Source organism: Chiloscyllium punctatum, chromosome 2 (assembly GCF_047496795.1).
Source record: "Chiloscyllium punctatum isolate Juve2018m chromosome 2, sChiPun1.3, whole genome shotgun sequence".
In the NCBI taxonomy this organism is placed as follows: Eukaryota; Metazoa; Chordata; class Chondrichthyes; order Orectolobiformes; family Hemiscylliidae; genus Chiloscyllium; species Chiloscyllium punctatum.
Window position 1 is genome coordinate 56,644,683 of NC_092740.1, and position 18,778 is coordinate 56,663,460.

The 18,778-nt window shown below is 39.8% G+C and overlaps 1 protein-coding gene across 2 annotated transcripts in view; it reads left to right on the forward strand.

The window, feature by feature from the left end:
• adgrv1 (adhesion G protein-coupled receptor V1) overlaps positions 1 to 18,778 on the forward strand; it is a 563,049-nt gene that overhangs the window by 204,923 nt on the left and 339,348 nt on the right. For both annotated transcript variants that reach the window (XM_072582867.1, XM_072582868.1), the window contains 4 exons: positions 2,495 to 2,717; positions 10,550 to 10,754; positions 11,111 to 11,257; positions 15,766 to 16,021. In XM_072582867.1, coding sequence (XP_072438968.1) covers positions 2,495 to 2,717; positions 10,550 to 10,754; positions 11,111 to 11,257; positions 15,766 to 16,021 — 831 coding nt within the window. The remainder of the gene's footprint in view (positions 1 to 2,494; positions 2,718 to 10,549; positions 10,755 to 11,110; positions 11,258 to 15,765; positions 16,022 to 18,778) is intronic.

Here is an 18,778-nt window from a genome sequence, read left to right on the forward strand (position 1 = left end):
TTTGAGCATAAGACGTTATTGCATACAATGTATGTAATCAGATGGCAATACTAATGCAGAACTAAGTATTTGTGTTGGGCCTCAATACAAAGTTGATGGCATGTTGGCAATCATGACCAATTAGTCTGCTGTGGTACAGCTATCATGGTGTATTACTTTGATGCAGGACCTTTGGAAACATGATGTCAGAACTTTCTGAAGGAACAGCCAAATGTAAGGTTAATCAGACATTCACATGTATTAGTCATGCTATTGAGACTGCTTTTCCAGTTTATTTTGTGAAGAGAAACCTTCAATAGCTCTAATTCTCAAATCAGAGTACATAGATCCCTATGTGGAGATATGGATGTGTGCTATCCAACATATAATTGCAGACCACCTCTTATTGAATCATAGATTGTAGAATAGTTACAGAACAGAAGACCTCTCAGCCTTGTGTCATGGTAAATGTTTGAAGGTTATGTTCCAGTCTAGTGCATCATAGTTTAGAATAGATCCACATTATCTCTAATTTTTGAAACTATGTCTAGCACATACAAGTCTAGACCATTAATATAGGTAAAGAAAACAGTAGTCCCCATAATGGTCCCTGAAGAACCCTTTGTGAATTCTGATACTCCCCCTAGTGACTTCCAAACACCTCAGACAGAGGGATCCCCATTACTGGCGCAAGTAGTGCAGTTAACATAACTGCCCTGATAAAACAAAATACATAATTGAATTGAATTGAATTTATTGTCACGTGTACCGAGACATAATAAAATAATAATTAAAAAAATTTACAGCTGTTTTGCAGAATATTTATGAAAGCTTAAAATGGTTCAGAAATAATTTGAAAGATTTTATTGAGCTTTATTTGCTTAGATATTAAGGACCCTGTTGCCTTATTTGAAGGTCAGGGATTTTGTATACTGAAGTAGGTGGCCTTCGTGCAACCATCACACCCACTGCTGACTTTCTCCCCGATTAAGCTGGGTGGGGAAGATGTTCAGCAACTTCCCTTAAACCTATTGAGGGAGGCTTCACTGCAGACTTTTACCTATTTGGGAGGGCTGTAGGGGATATCTCCTGGTGTCCACTGAGCTTATCAAGGCACGCCACAAGATTCTATCCACTCTTTAACCATTCTCTGGTCTCTCAAATCTGCCATCTTTCCCTCTCATTGGGACTGCTGGCCAGGCCCATTCAAAATCGTGGATTTACCTTTTAAGCACAGGCTCCACCATGCTGTTGTTGTGAACTGCTTGGCCACTGTTTGATAATGGTGATTCTGGGACTGCTGAGTTGAAGGCCAATTACTGCAGGATAGCCAGGTTTTGGGTTGGTATGCTGCCAATTGATGTTTTAGTTCAGGGCTGAGGGAATACAGTACCCCATAAAATCCAGTCCATGGTGTCCTTCTATTTAATTAGTAACACTCAGGAGCTGTAAGTACAATTTATGTGTGTGATTTCAAGAACATCACAAAATGGTGTGGGATATAACTGCCTCAAAGCTAATGTTTCAATGAACCTCCAGCATGATTAAGTCGGGCACTTCTAATGCCAGTGAGCTCTGTCCCTACATTCCAAGTTTGTGTCTCTTGAGGTAGATCATGATCTGGAAGATCAGAAAATGCTTAATCCCAACCTGTTTGCACCTAATTTTGTTAGATAGCTGTGAAGCCTAATAATAATTACTGAATGATGATCATTACCACATTCATAAACATAATCAAACAATATACTGCTGGTTGTAATCTAGTTAAATTGGAATTTGATCAGCTAAAATACATATTTTATTTTATATACACAGTGGGCGGCACGGTGGCACAGTGGTTAGCACTGCTGCCTCACAGCGCCAGAGATCTGGGTTCAATTCCAGCCTCAGGCGACTAACTGTGTGGAGTTTGCACGTTCTCCCCGTGTCTGCGTGGGTTTCCTCCGGGTGCTCCGGTTTCCTCCCACAGTCCAAAGATGTGCAGGTCAGGTGAATTGGCCATGCTAAATTGCCCGTAGTGTTAGGTAAGGGGTAAATGTAGGGGTATGGGTGGGTTGCGCTTCGGCGGGGCGGTGTGGACTTGTTGGGCCGAAGGGCCTGTTTCCACACTGTAAGTAATCTAATCTAATCTAATCTAATATTAAGTGCTAACTTGTACTAATGCTTTCAGTAATTGAACTTCAATTATTCTCCATCTCATTACCAATTATCAGAATATAATACAACCGCTCACAGTTTTCTCAGGTTTTGGAGTTTTACATCAGAAGACCAGTGTTAAGCTTTTTATAAAGATGGGAAAGGTTCAGTTCGGAATGCAGAGGTGCTGTTTCTGAACTTGATTCAAGATGCTTGTTGAAATGAGGTTGAGGACTCTCAATTATTGCCAGTCCCAGAATTGGGGTGGGGTTTGTCCTCCAAGTGGTGCACACTGAATGTTCTGCTGTATTGCACCTTCAAAGTGCTTTTATTTTTGATCAGTTGAACAGATTATGCAGATACCAATTTTTTTTTTCAGTTCATCTCCTGCTGACTGGTGAAAATCGGTCACTCCTCTACAAATGGAACTCAGCAACCAGTCAGTTTACATCAGTGCTGGAACTTCCTGCAGCAAATTATATGGTTCCTGTCACTGTGCCGTCATTTAATGGAACCAAAACCCTCATCGCTTCAGCAGGTGATTTGGAATCCTGGGTATATGAGCTAGTTTCTGTATCTAACCAATCCGATTTTATTCCAGGGTAAGAATTTCTGATTTGCTTATGCTTTTTAAAATTTACTTTATTTGAAAGAAATGCATATTTTTCTCGTTAAAATAAATGAGAGGAGCAAATCTTGATATGACCGAAATTCACTGACCAAAACATTTTCGGGGCTAGGTGAATATTTATTCCTGGACATAAAAATGCAAAGATTTGAGGTGATATTATGTAATGCTAGATCTGTGCATCTTTCCCATTGCTTTATTGCTTTGTGATTTCCAAGGTTTCCGAAGAGAGCTGGATGGAGTGGTCTGTGTCAATAAAAGATGTAAGAAAGTTCAAAACGAGTTGAAGGAAATTTCTGACCATGTCACTGCATTATCTCAAAGTTCATACAAGAAGTTCCCAGATGCCGTATTAAATTTTGCATCTGTTCTGATTATAAATCAGCAGCTTTGAGAGAGGTTGATAGCGAGGTACCGAGGTCTGAAAATATGATTTCCACTTTCATAGTCCAGCCCTCCCTTTGAATGTTGTGACCTGGAAACTCTGATAACGCATTGCTGTACCTCTCAACCACTTCTCAGCATCTCCATTACCTTGGTATTTCCAGCCTGCTTGGCCAAAAACTTCAGTTACTGACACAAATTCTCTAGCTTGTCACTTATTTGATTTCTTAAGCTCAACCAGACTGTTTGCAACATTGCTGCTTTATTTAACCATGAGCTTAGTTTTGACTGTGCATTCTCTTCATTGCAAAGACTACTGCCTTCACCTTCATAGCACCATCCAGTCTTATCTGCCTCAGTTCAGTCACTGCCAAAACTCTCAAATAAGCCAATGGACATACAAAGAGAAGGCATAGACCATCCAGGCCCTTGAACCTGATCTGCTTGAAACCTTAGATCCACAATGCTGCCCACCCTGATATCCTTCCATCCTCATGCTCACCAAGAATCTACATACCTCTGCTTTAAAAAAATTCAAAGACTCTGCTTCCCCTATTTTGTATTCACAAAGAGAGTTTCTAAGGTTCATGGTACAATGTTGGCAGCTCCAACAACATTCAAGAAGCTTGACACCACCCAGCATGAAGAAACCCATTTGGTTGACATGTGTCCACCGACATTCACTTCTTCCACCACTGACACAATGTGTACCATCTGCAAGATGTGATGCAGCAATTCACCAAGGTTTCTTACACTGTATTTTTCAAATTCACTCCACTGGCATCGAGAAAAACCCAGAGAGCAGATACATGGGAACACCACCACCACCTTTGTGTTTCCCTTGAAGCTATTCACCATCCGAGGCAATGATGCCAACATCCCAAAAATGTTTCAGAAGAAACAAAATGTGGTCTTCTATATCTTGTATAACTGAAACATAACTGCCCTTCTTTTGTATTCAATTCTTCTTGCAATATATGACGTACATGATACATGATCTTCGCTTTCCTAATTACTTGGTGTTTATGCATGCTAGCCTTTTGTGATTCACATACTTGGCCACATATTGAAGATCTCACTGCATCTTCAATCTCTGCAATCTCTCACCATTTAGATATTATGCTTTTCCTTTTGTTCTTCCTGCCAAAATGGACATTACAATTGTTCCACATTATACTCTGTTTGCCATATCCATGACTACTCACTCAACATATCCACATTTTTTTGTAGCCTCAAAGTTTTTTTTCCACCTTGGAGTTAGCCATTCTAATTCTTTGCTGGCTGCTTCCATTCTCAACCCTGGCAAAGTTAATCTTATCTTATGTCTGTATACTATTCAGTGTCAAGTTCCACTCATTCATAGAGTCATAAAGTCATGTAGCATGGAAACAGACCCTTCCATCCAACCAGTCCATGCCAAACATAATCCCAAACTAAACTAGTCCCACCTGCCTACTCCTGGCCTATATCCCTCCAAACCTATCCAATTCATGCATCTATCCAAATGTCTTTTAAAAGTTGTAATTGTACCACTTCTCAGGAAGTTCTTACCACACCTGAGTCACCCTCTGTGTAAAACATTTGCCTCAAATGTCCCTTTTAAATCTCTCTTCTCTCACCTTAAAAATATGCCCCCAATCTTGAAATCTGTCACCCTAGAGAAAAAACAACTACCATTAACTCTATTTATGCTTCTCATTATTTAATAAACTTCAATCAGGTTGCCTCTCAACCTCCTACGCTCCAGTGAAAAAAGGTCCAAGCCTATCCAACCTTTCTGTATATCTCAAACTTTCCAAACCTGGCAACATCCTGGTCGATCTCTTCTGAATCCTCTCCAGTTTGATAATATTCTTCCTATAGCTGGGTGGCCAGAACTGGACACAGTACTCCAGAAGAGGTCTCACCAATGTCTTGTACAATCTTAACATGACATCCCAACTCCGATACCCAAAGGACTGTGCAATGAAAGCAAGCATACCAAACACCCTTTTAACCACCTTGTCTAGATGTGATGCAAACTTCAAAGAACTATATACCTTGCACCCCTATATCTCTCTGTTTCATAGCACTACCCAAAGCCCTACCATTAACTGGATAAGCCCTACCCTTGTTTGTTGTACCAAAATGCAATACCTCACATTTATCCAGATTGAACTCCAACTTTTAGCTCATTGGGACCATTTAATCAAGTTCCTTTGTAATCTTAGAAAACCTTCTTCACTGTCTACTCTGCCACCAAACTTATTAACAATGCCTTCTATATTCTCACCCAAATCATTTGTATAAATGACAAACAAAAGAGGGCCCAGAACCAAGCCCAGTGGAACACCACTCTTATTGTAGAGGATTACAAACTAATTCCAGGATGGTGGAACTGTCCTATGAGGTGAGATTGTGGAGTCTGGACCTGTCTTATGTTGAATTGAGATGAGTGAAAGGAATCTGATTGAAATTTACAAAATTCTCAAAATTCAGTTCCCTTGCCTGGGGTAGTGTGATAGTCAGAGTATTTATTAAATGATGAGAGATTGGGAAATGTTGATGTCCAAAGAAATCTATGTATTTTTGTTCTTAAGTCACTGAAAATGAACATGCAGGTGCAGCAATGAATTAAGGAGAAAAATTGTACCAGATCTTAAATAAAAGCAAGAAACCAGGGAACAGAAAAACATTAGAACAGGCGACTCTCTGTGTGGAGTTTGTACATTCTCCCTGTGTCTGCGTGGGTTTCCTCCGGGTGCTCCGGTTTCCTCCCACAGTCCAAAAATGTGCAGGTCAGGTGAATTGGCCAGGCCAAATTGCCCGTAGTGTTAGATGAAGGGGTAAATGTAGGGGAATGGGTCTGGGTGGGTGGCGGGTCGGTGTGGACTTGTTGGGCTGAAGGGCCTGTTTCCACACTGTAAGTAATCTAATCTAAAAAAAGAGTAAGCCACTTAGTCCTTCAAGCCTGCTTGATCAAGGCTGATCATTCACCCAAGGGCCATTCTTTTGTTCTATCCCCATATCCCTGATATTGTAAGTACCTAGAAATCTATCAATCTCTGGCTTGAACATATTCAAAGACTGACCTTCCATCACACTCTGTGATAGGGGAATTTCTAGGATTCACTACTCTCTGAACGAAGAAGTTACTCGTCAGTACTCAGTAGGCTTGGCTGCTACTCTAACATTGTGTTCCCTGGTTCTGGACACCTCTGACCATCACACTACCCCAGGCAAGGTAACTGACTTTTGAGAATTTTGTAAATTTCAATCAGATTATCTCTCGCTCTTCTGAACTCAAGATAATACAGGTCCACTCTCCTCAATCTCACCTCACTGGACAGTTCCACCATCTTGGACTTGATTCGGAGATACCGGTGTTGGACTGGGGTGCACAAAGTTAAAAATCACACAACACCAGGTTATAATCCAACAGGTTTAATTGGAAGCACACTAGCTTTCGGAGCGACACTACTTTATCAGGTGATTGTGGAGGGCTCGATCGTAACACAGAATTTATAGCAAAAATTTGCAGTGTGATGTAACTGAAATTATGCATTCAAGAATTGATTGTCTGTTAAGCCTTACATCTGTTAGAATACAGTGATAGTTTCACTTCTTTCATGTGTAAATCACAAAACCCTTGTTTTTTAAAGTTGCATTCTCGGGTTAGCTGTTAACAATGGTGATAGCTAGACAATATGTTGAAGGTGTTAGCCCCCTGTGTTCTCTGTCTATGACCTGATGTTTAGATTGGTTCTAATCTAAAAAGTGAGATAACAGAGTTTTACATAAATTCTTGCAGTTTTTGAGCTCAGAGTTCTTTGCTCGGTTTCCCCAATGTACCATGCCTCCGGGCATCCTTGCCTGCAAAGTATAAGATAGACAACGTTGGCTGAGTCACATGAGTACCTGCCATGTACAAGGTGGAGGTGTTCCCACGCGTAATAGTGGTATCTATGTCCACAATCTGATACGTCAGACATTGTACACCAGGTACATTGTACACCAGGTACATTGACGACATTTTCTTCCTCTGGACCCATGGCGAGGAGTCACTGATAAAACTACACAGTAACATCAACAAGTTTCATCCTACCATCAAACTCATCATGGACTACTCTCGACTGTCTGTCTCATTGTTGGACACATGCGTCTCCATCAAGGACGGACACCTCAGCACCACACTCTACCGCAAACCCACAGACAACCTCACAATGCTACACTTCTCCCAGCTTCCATCCAAAACATATTAAAACAGCCATCCCCTATGGACAATCCCAATGCATACACCGGATCTGCTCAGATGAGGAGGAACGTGACGGTCACCTGGAAGTACTCAAGGATGCCCTCACAAGAACGGGGTACGATGCTCAACTCATCGACTGCCAGTTCCGACGGGCCACAGCAAGGAACCGTAATGACCTCCTCAGGAGACAGACACGGGCTGCAACTGTCAGGGTACCCTTCATTGTTCAGTACTTCCCAGGGGCTGAAAAACTACGCCATGTTCTTCGTGACCTGCAACACATTATCAATGAGGATGAGCACCTCACCAAGACCTTCCACGCATCTCCACTACTTGCCTTTAAACAACCGCCAAACCTCAAACAGATCATTGTTCCTAGCAAATTGCCCGGCTCTCAGGACAACTCCATACAACCCTGTCACGGTGGATGCTGCATATTGTGGACATAGATATCACCATTACGTGTGAGAATATCTCCCACCTTGTACATGGCAGGTACTCATGTGACTCAGCCAACATTGTCTATCTTATACATTGCAGGCAAGGATGCCCGGAGGCATGGTACATTGGGGAAACCGAGCAAAGGCTATGACAACAGATGAATGGGCACCGCACAACAATCAACAGACGGGAGGGTTTCTCCCAGTTGGGGAACACTTCAGTGGTCCAGCACATTCAGCCTCAGACCTTCGGGTGACCATCCTCCAAGGTGGACTTCGGGACAGGAAGCAGAGGAAAGTGGCCGAGCAGAGGCTGATAGCTAAGTTCGGTACCCATAGAGAGGGCCTCAACCGGGACCTTGGGTTCATGTCACATTACAGGTGATCACCATTGCACTACACACACACACACAGATATTCTTACACACATACACACGGACACAGGTACACACAGACGCGCACACAGACACCCACACACACCCTTATAGGCACACACACTCCCACACATGCACCCCCTCACAGACTTAAGACACTCTGCACTCACTACACGCACACACAGACACACACACACTTTCTCACACTCACAACCCCCACCCCAGACAAACACACACACAGACAGACAAAGACCCATATGCACACATATATTGTGTGAATATTTTTGTACTTGCAGAGTTACATTGCACTTTGTTCAAAAACTGCATACATTCATGTAGAACTCTGAGCTCAAAAACTGCAAGAATTTATGTAAAACTCTGTTATCTCACTTTTTAGATTAGAACCAATCTAAACATCAGGTCATAGACAGAGAACACAGGGGGCTAACACCTTCAACATATTCTCTAGCTATCACCATTGTTAACAGCTAACCTGAGAATGCAACTTTTTTTAAAAAAAGGTTTTTGTGATTTACACATGAAAGAAGTGAAACTATCACTGTATTCTAACAGATGTAAGGCTTAACAGACAATCAGTTCTTCAATGTATAATTTCAGTTACATCACACTGCAAAATTTTGCTATAAATTCTGTGTTACGATCAAGCCCTCCACAATCACCTGATGAAGGAGCGTCGCTCCGAAAGCTAGTGTGCTTCCAATTAAACCTGTTGGACTATAACCTGGTGTTATGTGATTTTTGACTTCAACTTGGAATTAGTCTGGTGATCCTCTGCTGTAAGAATTAGCTAAAGGTCCACATAATACTCCCAATGCAGTCTTACCAAGGTTCCACGCAATTGAAGCCTGGCATTTTTACACCAGTATTCAAACCTGTACACACTCTTGTGATTAGGTCATCATGCAGTTCCGAAGAAGAGTCATACTGGACTCGAAGTGTTAACTCTCTCAGCAGAATGCAGCCAAACATGCTAAGATTTTCCAGCATTTCTTGCTTTTATTTAAGATCTGGTACAATTTTTCTCCTTAATTCATTGCTGCACCTGCATGTTTGTTTTCAGTGACTTAAGAACAAAACTACATAGATTTCTTTGGACATCAACATTTCCCAATCTCTCATCATTTATTAAATACTCTGCATCTCTTTTCCTCCTACCAAAGTAGATAACAACATACTTATTCATTTTATTTTCTATCAGCCATGCTCTTGCTTATTCATTCAGCTTGTCTAAAACAGCTTCAAAGCTTCTTTGCATCCTCCTCACAACTCTCATTCTCTACAAGCTTTGCATTATCTGCCAAACTTCGTGCCTGTATCCTCTACAGTGAAGACCGATGCAATCATAAAAATTGCACTCAATGATATCTTTATTTAAGGGTGAAGAGGATAGATTGGGGTTAGTTACTTCATTGATTTCCGACACACAAAAAGTGAGCATGATTGCATTGAGAAATGGTTTGCCTGGCTGCCAAAATTGAAACCCATCAACAGCTTTTATTAAGGTCAGGCTTCATTCTTAAATTCATACTTTTATCTACAGTTTTTATGATACCTGTCTAACAGCTACATAATTGAAAATTGCAATGATAGGTCATAGCTTGACAAGCGCAGCAGGTTAGGCAGCATCCAAGGGCTCATGCCCGAAACGTCGATTCTCCTGCTCCTTGGATACTGCCTGACCTGCTGCGCTTTTCCAGCAACACATTTTCAGCTCTGATCTCCAGCATCTGCAGTCCTCACTTTCTCCTCATAGCTTGACAAACCAATTATTCCTTGAGCCCTTTAGCAATGTGTAACCTGTACATTCTTAATTGTTGTCTTTTATCACTGGTCATTCTTACTTTTGAGTGAGATGATTATGTGTTCATTCCAAGACTGAGCAAATAATATAGGTTGACACTCAGTGCAATTGTGAGGGAATCCTGCTTCATTAAAGGTAGTGTCTTTCAGAGAGGAGATTGTAAATCCAAGTTTCAGCTTCCAGTTCAGATGCAAATGGCTATGTGACATTGCATTATTTGATGAGTAAGAGGTCACTCTGATATACAATTCAATATTTGGCCTTTAACCAATACCCACAGTTGATAGACCAGTTGTTTATTATCCTTCTTATTTGTAGGATCTTGACAAATGCAAATTTGATGTGCTGCCTTACCTGTGACAATTGCTCTTGCAAAGAAACTCTGCATGTGAGGTGTTTGCGACTAGCTGAGCACTCGAACACTGCTGTATAGAGAAAGTTAGTTGTTGTTAAAAACGGAGTTGTATTTTACAGTGCTGTTAAATTGCTACTGTTCTCGCGGTATTAATGTAAATATTATTGACAATATGCTGTCACTTATTAAATTAATAGGTCTGGTGAACTCATATTTGAACCTGGGGATAAAGATGCTGTGATTGCCATAAGTATTCTTGATGATGATATACCAGAAGATGATGAGACTTTTGCAGTGAGGCTTACAAATGCAAAAGGAGGAGCTGAAATTGGTTCCAATGATCAAGTATCTATAGTCATCCAGTCGAATGATGATGCACATGGGATAATTGGTTTTGTGCAGGTACTCATTTTCATACTTATTTGCTTTATCAATAAATATTCTTCAGTGTTATTAAAACAGTTCTGAGGCATTTTATATGTCTCGAGTTCCAGAATTGTATTTTTATCATGAAAAGATTATTTGTTCGAGCCTGAACTTAAAGTAACAGTAATACAACATCCAAATAGAATTATGATACGGCAACTTTATTATTATTGAGAACACTGATCAAAATTGTTTATGTATTGCAAGTGTAAAATAAATAGTTTTTTTTTGTAAGTAAACTTATGATTAAATGGCAAGAAGATGACGCAGTAGTTTAAAACAAATTCTGAACTTCATTCAAAGTTTAGGATATGTTTTTCTCCCTCTCTCAGACTTCATTGTCCAAGCAAGCAGAAGAATTGGAACAAAATAATGAGGTCACTCTGAGCATTGAACGGCTGCGCGGAACACAGAGAGTTGTGACTGTACAATGGATAGTCAGTGGACACATCAATGACATCTTTCCAACTTCTGGAGTGGTAAAGATATTCTACTATTTTTTAAAAAATCACTTGATCTGTTTCCATGTCACCAAAATCTGTGGATTTTGACATCTAAGTGATTCAGATTTTACTTCTGTTAATAGAGTCATAGACTCATAGAGATGTACAGCATGGAAACAGACCCTTCGGTCCAACCCGTCCATGCCGACCAGATATCCCAACCCAATCTAGCCCCACCTACCAGCACCCGGCCCATATCCCTCCAAACCCTTCCTATCCATATACCCATCCAAATGCCTCTTAAATGTTGCAATTGTACCAGCCTCCACCACTTCCTTTGGCAGCTCATTTCATACCCGTACCACCCTCTGTGTGAAAAAGTTTCCCCATACGTCTCTTTTGTATCTTTCCCCTCTCACCCTAAACCTATGCCCTCTAGTTCTGGACTCCCAGACCCCAGGGAAAAGACTTTGCTATTTACCCTATCCTTCAAAAATAACTGGGCTAAAGCTTATTATTTTCCACTCTTTTTTTGGCAAGTACAACAACTTTTGTGCTTTGGGCAACCAGAAAATACTCTATAGTGTAACGCATTTTATTTCCACTGGATATTGCAGTAGTCATTCTGGTATTGATCACAGTTTACATAAGTAGTGAAATTTAAATTGCCCTTCTCATTTCCCTTTTCTAAACTTGAACTGGTATTATCCAGCTCTGGAACTGGTGGGGATCTCAAACATATTATCAGGATCCAATTGAAGGTGAAGCTTTTAAGTTTATACAATAGCTACCTTGCACTTCTCTTCAGAATAAGTATTGCCAGGTTCATCAGTCTCGCTTCATAATTCAAATGTCTTTAACTAGGTCATCTATTTAGTCACCCAATAGCTGCATATCCTTACTGTAGCACAGCAACCTAAATTGTATACATGACATTTGTATGGTTATAGTGGTATTTTCCACAAATTCTGTTACCTCTCAGGATTCTTGCTGTACCGCTCTGGCTACAGTTTCCAAGAACTGGTAATTTTCCCTTACGATTGTCAACAAAATACTCGTTACTATTTACAGTGAGCTGTCTACCAACCATAATCCCTCTGCCTATTGTCTCAGGTTAACTGGTTTAAATTGCCTGTTTATTTCCCTGTATTCATTGTTTTGCATTAGTCCACATTAATTGCCATCTTCGAGTTAAGAATCTGCTTTCCCATCACTTTTTTGCCAGATGTCTGAAATAATAACAAAGTTCCAGAAGTAATCAGGAGTCAGGCATCAGCCAGGGCTGCTCAGTCTTTTCAGTACATTCAGTTTTTATTTTTAAATTTAAGAGCTTTAAGAGCTTTATTTGCTCTTAAAATATTCTATATTCATGGGTATATGACTCTACCTTCAAGGCACTATGCACCTGCACCCCTAGGCCTCTTTGTTCTGCAAAACGTTTCTTTTTTTTTCTTATTTCTTTTGCCCTGCAGCTTGGAGAAAGGCCATTCGGCCCAAACTGGTCTGTGCAGACCAAAATGGCAATCCATGCTAATCCCATTTCCCTACACTTGGTCCATATCCTTCTAAACTTTTCTGAACCATTTATTTATCCACACGTCTTTTAAACGTTGATAATGTACCTGCCTCAACCATTCCCGCTGCTATCTTATTCCTATGCGTAACATCCTCTGTGTAAGAAAGTTCCCCCTCAGATTCCCTTTTTTTCCCACCTAAACTTAATCTAATGCCCTCTAGCCCTCAATTCCAACCCTCTGAACAAGACTGAGTATATTGTTATGACATGGGGTCAACCCTCCTGCATAATTTAAAACCAGCAACACAGAAAAGATTTATCCCGTGCAGTAATCTATAAAAATTTGAGTGGCCAAAAATTATTTAAAGTAAAAATTAACCACTTTATTTCTTAAAGTATAACAGAGAATAATTAACTGACAACTATGTACAAGTCCTTACTCTAACCTATCTTTTGCCTCTCTTCTATAATACTAATCCGATCAAACTCCCAATTAGGATTTACAAAACAACACTTCTGATCTAAAAACCAGGTAGCTTTCGGTTCTTCTATTTGGATCTTCCTGTGTCTTCTTTTCTTCTTCTTAGGAATTTCTGTGTCACGGGTTACTGATTAAAAACGTACCTTTTAAGGGAACTATTTTTCAAGTAGTCTGTTACATGCTGAGGCTTGACAGTCCTCCTCTCAACTGTTCAATTTACCCCCAGGTTTTATATCCCTAAAGCATTGGATTGTGTCATTGGCTTTTAAGGTTGTCAATATACTAAATTCAAACTGGACTGGAGTTTGGTATTTTTTGGGATATAATTTAAAATGATTAGCTGAATTCAAATTTGTTTTTGTCTTCAGGCAACGAGCTAATTGAGTTGTTTTACCAAGTGTTACCTTCTTGAGAACACTTGGTGCTGTTTCCAGTAGTTCTGCAGCTTTTAACTCTCTTAAAGTACACCCACATCTTCTTAACAACATTCACCCTAACCATGCCTCTCATGATCTTATACACTGCTATAAGATCCCCCCTCAGTTTCCTATGCTGTAACGAAAAAGGTCTTAGCTTGTCCAACCCCTCCCTACAACTCAGACTTTTGAGCCCTGGCAACGTCCTTGTAAACTTTTTCTGCACTGTTTGCAGTTTAATAACATCCTTCTTATAGTAATGAGACCAAATGTGGCTTCACCAATGTCCTGTGCAACTGCAACATAACTTCCCAACTTCTATACTCAATGCACTGACTGATGAAGGCCAGTGAGTCAAAATCTTTCTTCAGTGTGTCAAGGGCACCACCATTAACTGTATAAGTCCTGCATGGTTTGCTTTATCAAAATGCAACACCTCACATTTATCTAAATTAAGCTCCATCTCCCACTTCGCCCACCGGCCAATCTGATCATGGTTAAAAATTGATCTTATTTTTAACACATTTCTATAATATTGTGAAAATAGCTCTTTAGACATCAAAATACATCATAAGATGAACAAAAGTTTTTTTTTTAACTTATGGTATCAGTAGAATGTTGCCGGATCTGTTTTCAATCAGCACAAACTATTTTGGCAAAACAGTTCTCACTGAAAAATACCACACCCAGGAGATACCATTCAGGCATTAGACACATTTGTAAGGTTTTCATAATTTGAATCCTGGTTTTAGAAAAGGTCTCTAAAAGGTGTCAGTATGTAGAAATGCAGCTTTTGTGACAATTGATCTACGCTCACAGAAATACGTGGCTGGAAGAGCTTAAAACTAAATGTTGACTTTATTTTTCCAGCTATGGGTGAGACCACTCTAACATCTATATGACCCAATGATTCATCTCACTTTAGCCTTGTTAACCTCATCTGTAAGGCCTTTATCAGTATAAATCCGACAATGTTGTTTGTCCCTTAGCTGGTAACTTCAAGCTTTCTCCAACAGTCTTTGTTTTCTGTAACTTTTTATTTTGTCCTCAAATTTATCTGTTGACATGAAAACTTAATGGTTATGAGGGCTTCTTTTAGTTCTGTTCTAAGATAGTTCTACAGATGTACTATTGCTGCAAAACTTTCCTGTTGCACTCTTGGAGTTGCTTTCTTTGCTTGTGATTCCTTTCTGGTATAAGAATCACCTCCAGACTCACCATCGCTACCTGCACTGAATTCACCTTTTGTCTTATAGTGGAATCAATATTCAAACTTGCCAATTCTCTGCTTGCATGTCCTACACCATTCTATTCATTAGATTTCTCTATCACCTGGATGTGGATCATTCACATTATGACTACCCAGCCCTTGATCATTCACAATCTTTTCTTTATATACATGAACATTTCAGATGTAAGTTGGCTCATTTACTTCTATCACTTGTTCATGTTTTGAGGTTTTGCGATCAATTTCAGTTAATCACAAGGAAGGAAGCTGAATGGTTTGATAACTGCTGTCTTATGAGCAGGACCTATTACTAAAGGAAAGCCTTTGCATTCCCCATGATTTTACATTGCACTAAATCGCTGAATTATATTCCGTCTCAGATGTCTTTATATGTTGGTTATGTTCTGTATTTCTCAAGGAGCTGGGGATTGGATTTCCTGACTAGAAATACTGAACTCAACACTAATGACTGTGATTGCCACTTCTTTGAAATATCTGGGCCAATGCCTCAGAGCTCTCTGAATTGTCTCCAACACTTCCACTTTGATGAGAGGCCATGTCCCTGCATGTTGGGAAGATTTCCTTTCCTGAAGAACATTGGTGAAACCAGTTAGCTTTCTATAATATTCTGACAATTTATTTCTTGCTTTCTCTGCTATTGGCTTCAGGAACAGTATTACATATATTTTCATCAAACAGAAATGAACATGAAGCACTGTCACCAGATATATACTTCTGTAGTAACGTTGGCCTGACTGACTCTCGTATAATGGATGAGAGGTCACAGATCAGATATCAGCTATGAGCTGGCAATACTCAATTTGTTTGTTTGGTGTTGAAGTGTTTCATAATTCATCTTCAAATTTATACTCTGTATTTGATTAATATGGCCCAATATTACAGTTCACTTTTGCAGAGGGTCAAGCTCTCACTACAATTTCACTTACCGTATTGGCTGACAACGTCCCAGAAGTAGCTGAGATTGTAACTATAACTCTTATGAATGTCACCACAATGGATGTGCAAGAACAAGCCAAAGGAGCAACTATTGACTTGAATAAAAGAAACGCTGTATTGACTATCCTTCCTAATGATTCTCCATATGGTGTGGTTGGCTGGGATATAAGCTCACGCCATGTCTTTGTGCAGGAGCCTGAATGTAAGTTTTGTTTTCGGTATTTCGGATTAATTATTGTTTGGTAACCTTTGAATATTTGGCACATTGGCCATTTGTAATTAAACTGAAGTTCATCAAAGAAGGAAATCTGCTGTCTTTAACTTGTCTGGCTTGAATGTGACTCCAGACCCAAAGCAATATGGTTAACTCATAAATGCCCTCTGAAATAGTCTGGAAAGCCAGTCAGTTGTATCAAACCACTGCAAATTCACAAAGAAATGAAATGGAGAGACTTTTGGGCATTGATCTAGGGACTGGAAATAAAAGTCCTAAAGCCATCTCTGTTAATTCTGCTAAGTCCTTCTTATTAATATCTGGAGGCTTGTACTAAAAGTGAGTGAACTTTTCCAAACTAGTCCAGGAGCAGCCTGACACTGTCATTATCAAAGAATCAAACTCACAGGTAATTTCCCAGAGACTTGCCATCACCATCCTGTTCTACCATGAGGACAGGCCTGCCACACGTGGTGGTACAGTGCTATACATTGAGGAGGGTGTTCACTGTGAATTCTCAACAGTGACCTAGAACTCCATGCAGTCTCTTGGCATCATTGTCAAGGAACTTCTTGCTGATTACAAATTACACCCTGTCACCCACCAGCTCTGGTGAATGAGTACTGTTTAGCAACTGAGTGATAAGGGCACCGAATGTACTCTGGGTGGAAATGTAGTAAGCAACCTACAAAAGGGAAAACCTATTTGACCCTATCATCATGCAGATTCATCTGTCGCTATTCCAGCAAGGAAGAAGGATTGTAGAAAGGGAATAAATCAACCATGGTTAACTGGGAAAGTTGAGAATAGCATCAAATTGAAAAAAAAATTAAATCTGGCAAAGATCCGTAGTAAGTCAGAGGATTGGAAAAGCTTTTAAAAAGACAATCAAAAATGATAAAAAAAAGGGAGAAGTTAAAATTTGAGAGTAAACTTGCAGGTAATATCAAGAAAGACCACAAGAGCTTCTTTAAATATGTAAAAAAGGAAGAGGAATATCAAACAGAACACAGACCTCTTTGAGAATCTGGCTATGGAAGTAATAATGGGTTGCCAGGAAATGGCAGAGAAATTGAATAAATACTTTGCATCAGTCTACGTTCTTGAAGAGGCTTGTAGAATTCAAAAATCACTAAATAATCACGGGGCAAAAGGAGAAGAGGAAATAAATACAATCACTATCACTTGAGAAAATGTGTTAGGGTAACTAATGGGGCTAAAGATTGTAAGTCTTGTAGACCTGATGGGATGCATCCTCAAATATTAAAAGAAAGTAGCTAAAGGGTTAGTAATGTGCTGATAGTAACCGCCCAGGTGTCCTTAGTTTCCAGAAAAATCCCACATGATTGGAAAGCTGCCAATGTAAAACTTCCATTTGAAAAGGGAAGGAAATAAAGAAAAGAACAAGTTAACTTCATATCTGTTATTGCAAAAATATTAGAATTTATTGTAGAGAATGTAATAGCAAAGCATTTAAAATTACACAACACGATCAAACCGAGACAGCATGAGTGGAATTCATGCTTGACAAATTTATTAGAACTCTTTGAGCAGGTAGCAAGGCAGATAGATAAAGAAGAAACATGGGATGTAATATCTTTGGCTTTTTGGAAGGCATTGATAAATTACCATACATAAGAGCCCATGGTTTTGAAGGTGATATGTTAGCATGGATAGAGGATTGAAGAAGACAGAGAATTGGGATTGGGGTGATGACAGCCTGTAACTGGTAAGCACCACAGGGATTACCCTAGGCACAATAATTATTTACAATAATTTTCATCCACCATTGCTGCCAGATCTGCTGAATTTCTCCAGCAATTTCTGTTCTTATTAATTTCAGATCTTAGCATCTGCATTTCTTTGTTTTATTATTCACAATATGTACTAATAACCTGAGGAAAATAAATTTACTATTACCAAGTTTGTGAATAACACAAAAATGAGTGTGTAGGCAAATAGTGAGGATGACAGATGAGGATGAGTCAGCAAAGGAATGTAGCTGAAAAATGTGTTGCTGGAAAAGCGCAGCAGGTCAGGCAGCATCCAAGGAGCAGGAGAATCGACGTTTCGGGCATAAGCCCTTCTTCCTGAAGAAGGGCTTATGCCCGAAACGTCGATTCTCCTGCTCCTTGGATGCTGCCTGACCTGCTGCGCTTTTCCAGCAACACATTTTTCAGCTCTGATCTCCAGCATCTGCAGTCCTCACTTTCTCCTAGCAAAGGAATATACACAGGTGAAGTGAATGCGCAAAAACATGGCAAGTGGAATATAATGTGGGAGAATGTGAGATTATGTAATTTGATAGGAAGAACAGAAAAACTGCATATTATTTAAATGGAGAAAGACTGCAGAAAGCTACAGAATAAGGGATTTGTTGTTCTCACCCATGAATTTCAAAAAAGTTAGTGCCAAGTACAGCAGGTAATAGGGAAGGTAAATGGAATATTGATCTTTAATACAAAGGGAATGGAGGATAGATGTCGGGAGCTTTTGCTAAAGCTAAACAAGGAACTAGTCAGACCACAGCTAGAATACTTTGAATAGTTTTGGGCCTCATATCTAAGGAAAGATACAGTGTCATTGGAGGCAGTCCAGAGAAGTTTGTGGCTAATACCATGAATGGAGGCATTATCATTGGAGTTTAGAAAGATGAAGAAGTAACCTTATTGAAACATACAAAATTCTTGGATGACTTAACAGAGTAGATGCGCAAACATTGTTTCCTCTTGTGAGAGAGTCTAG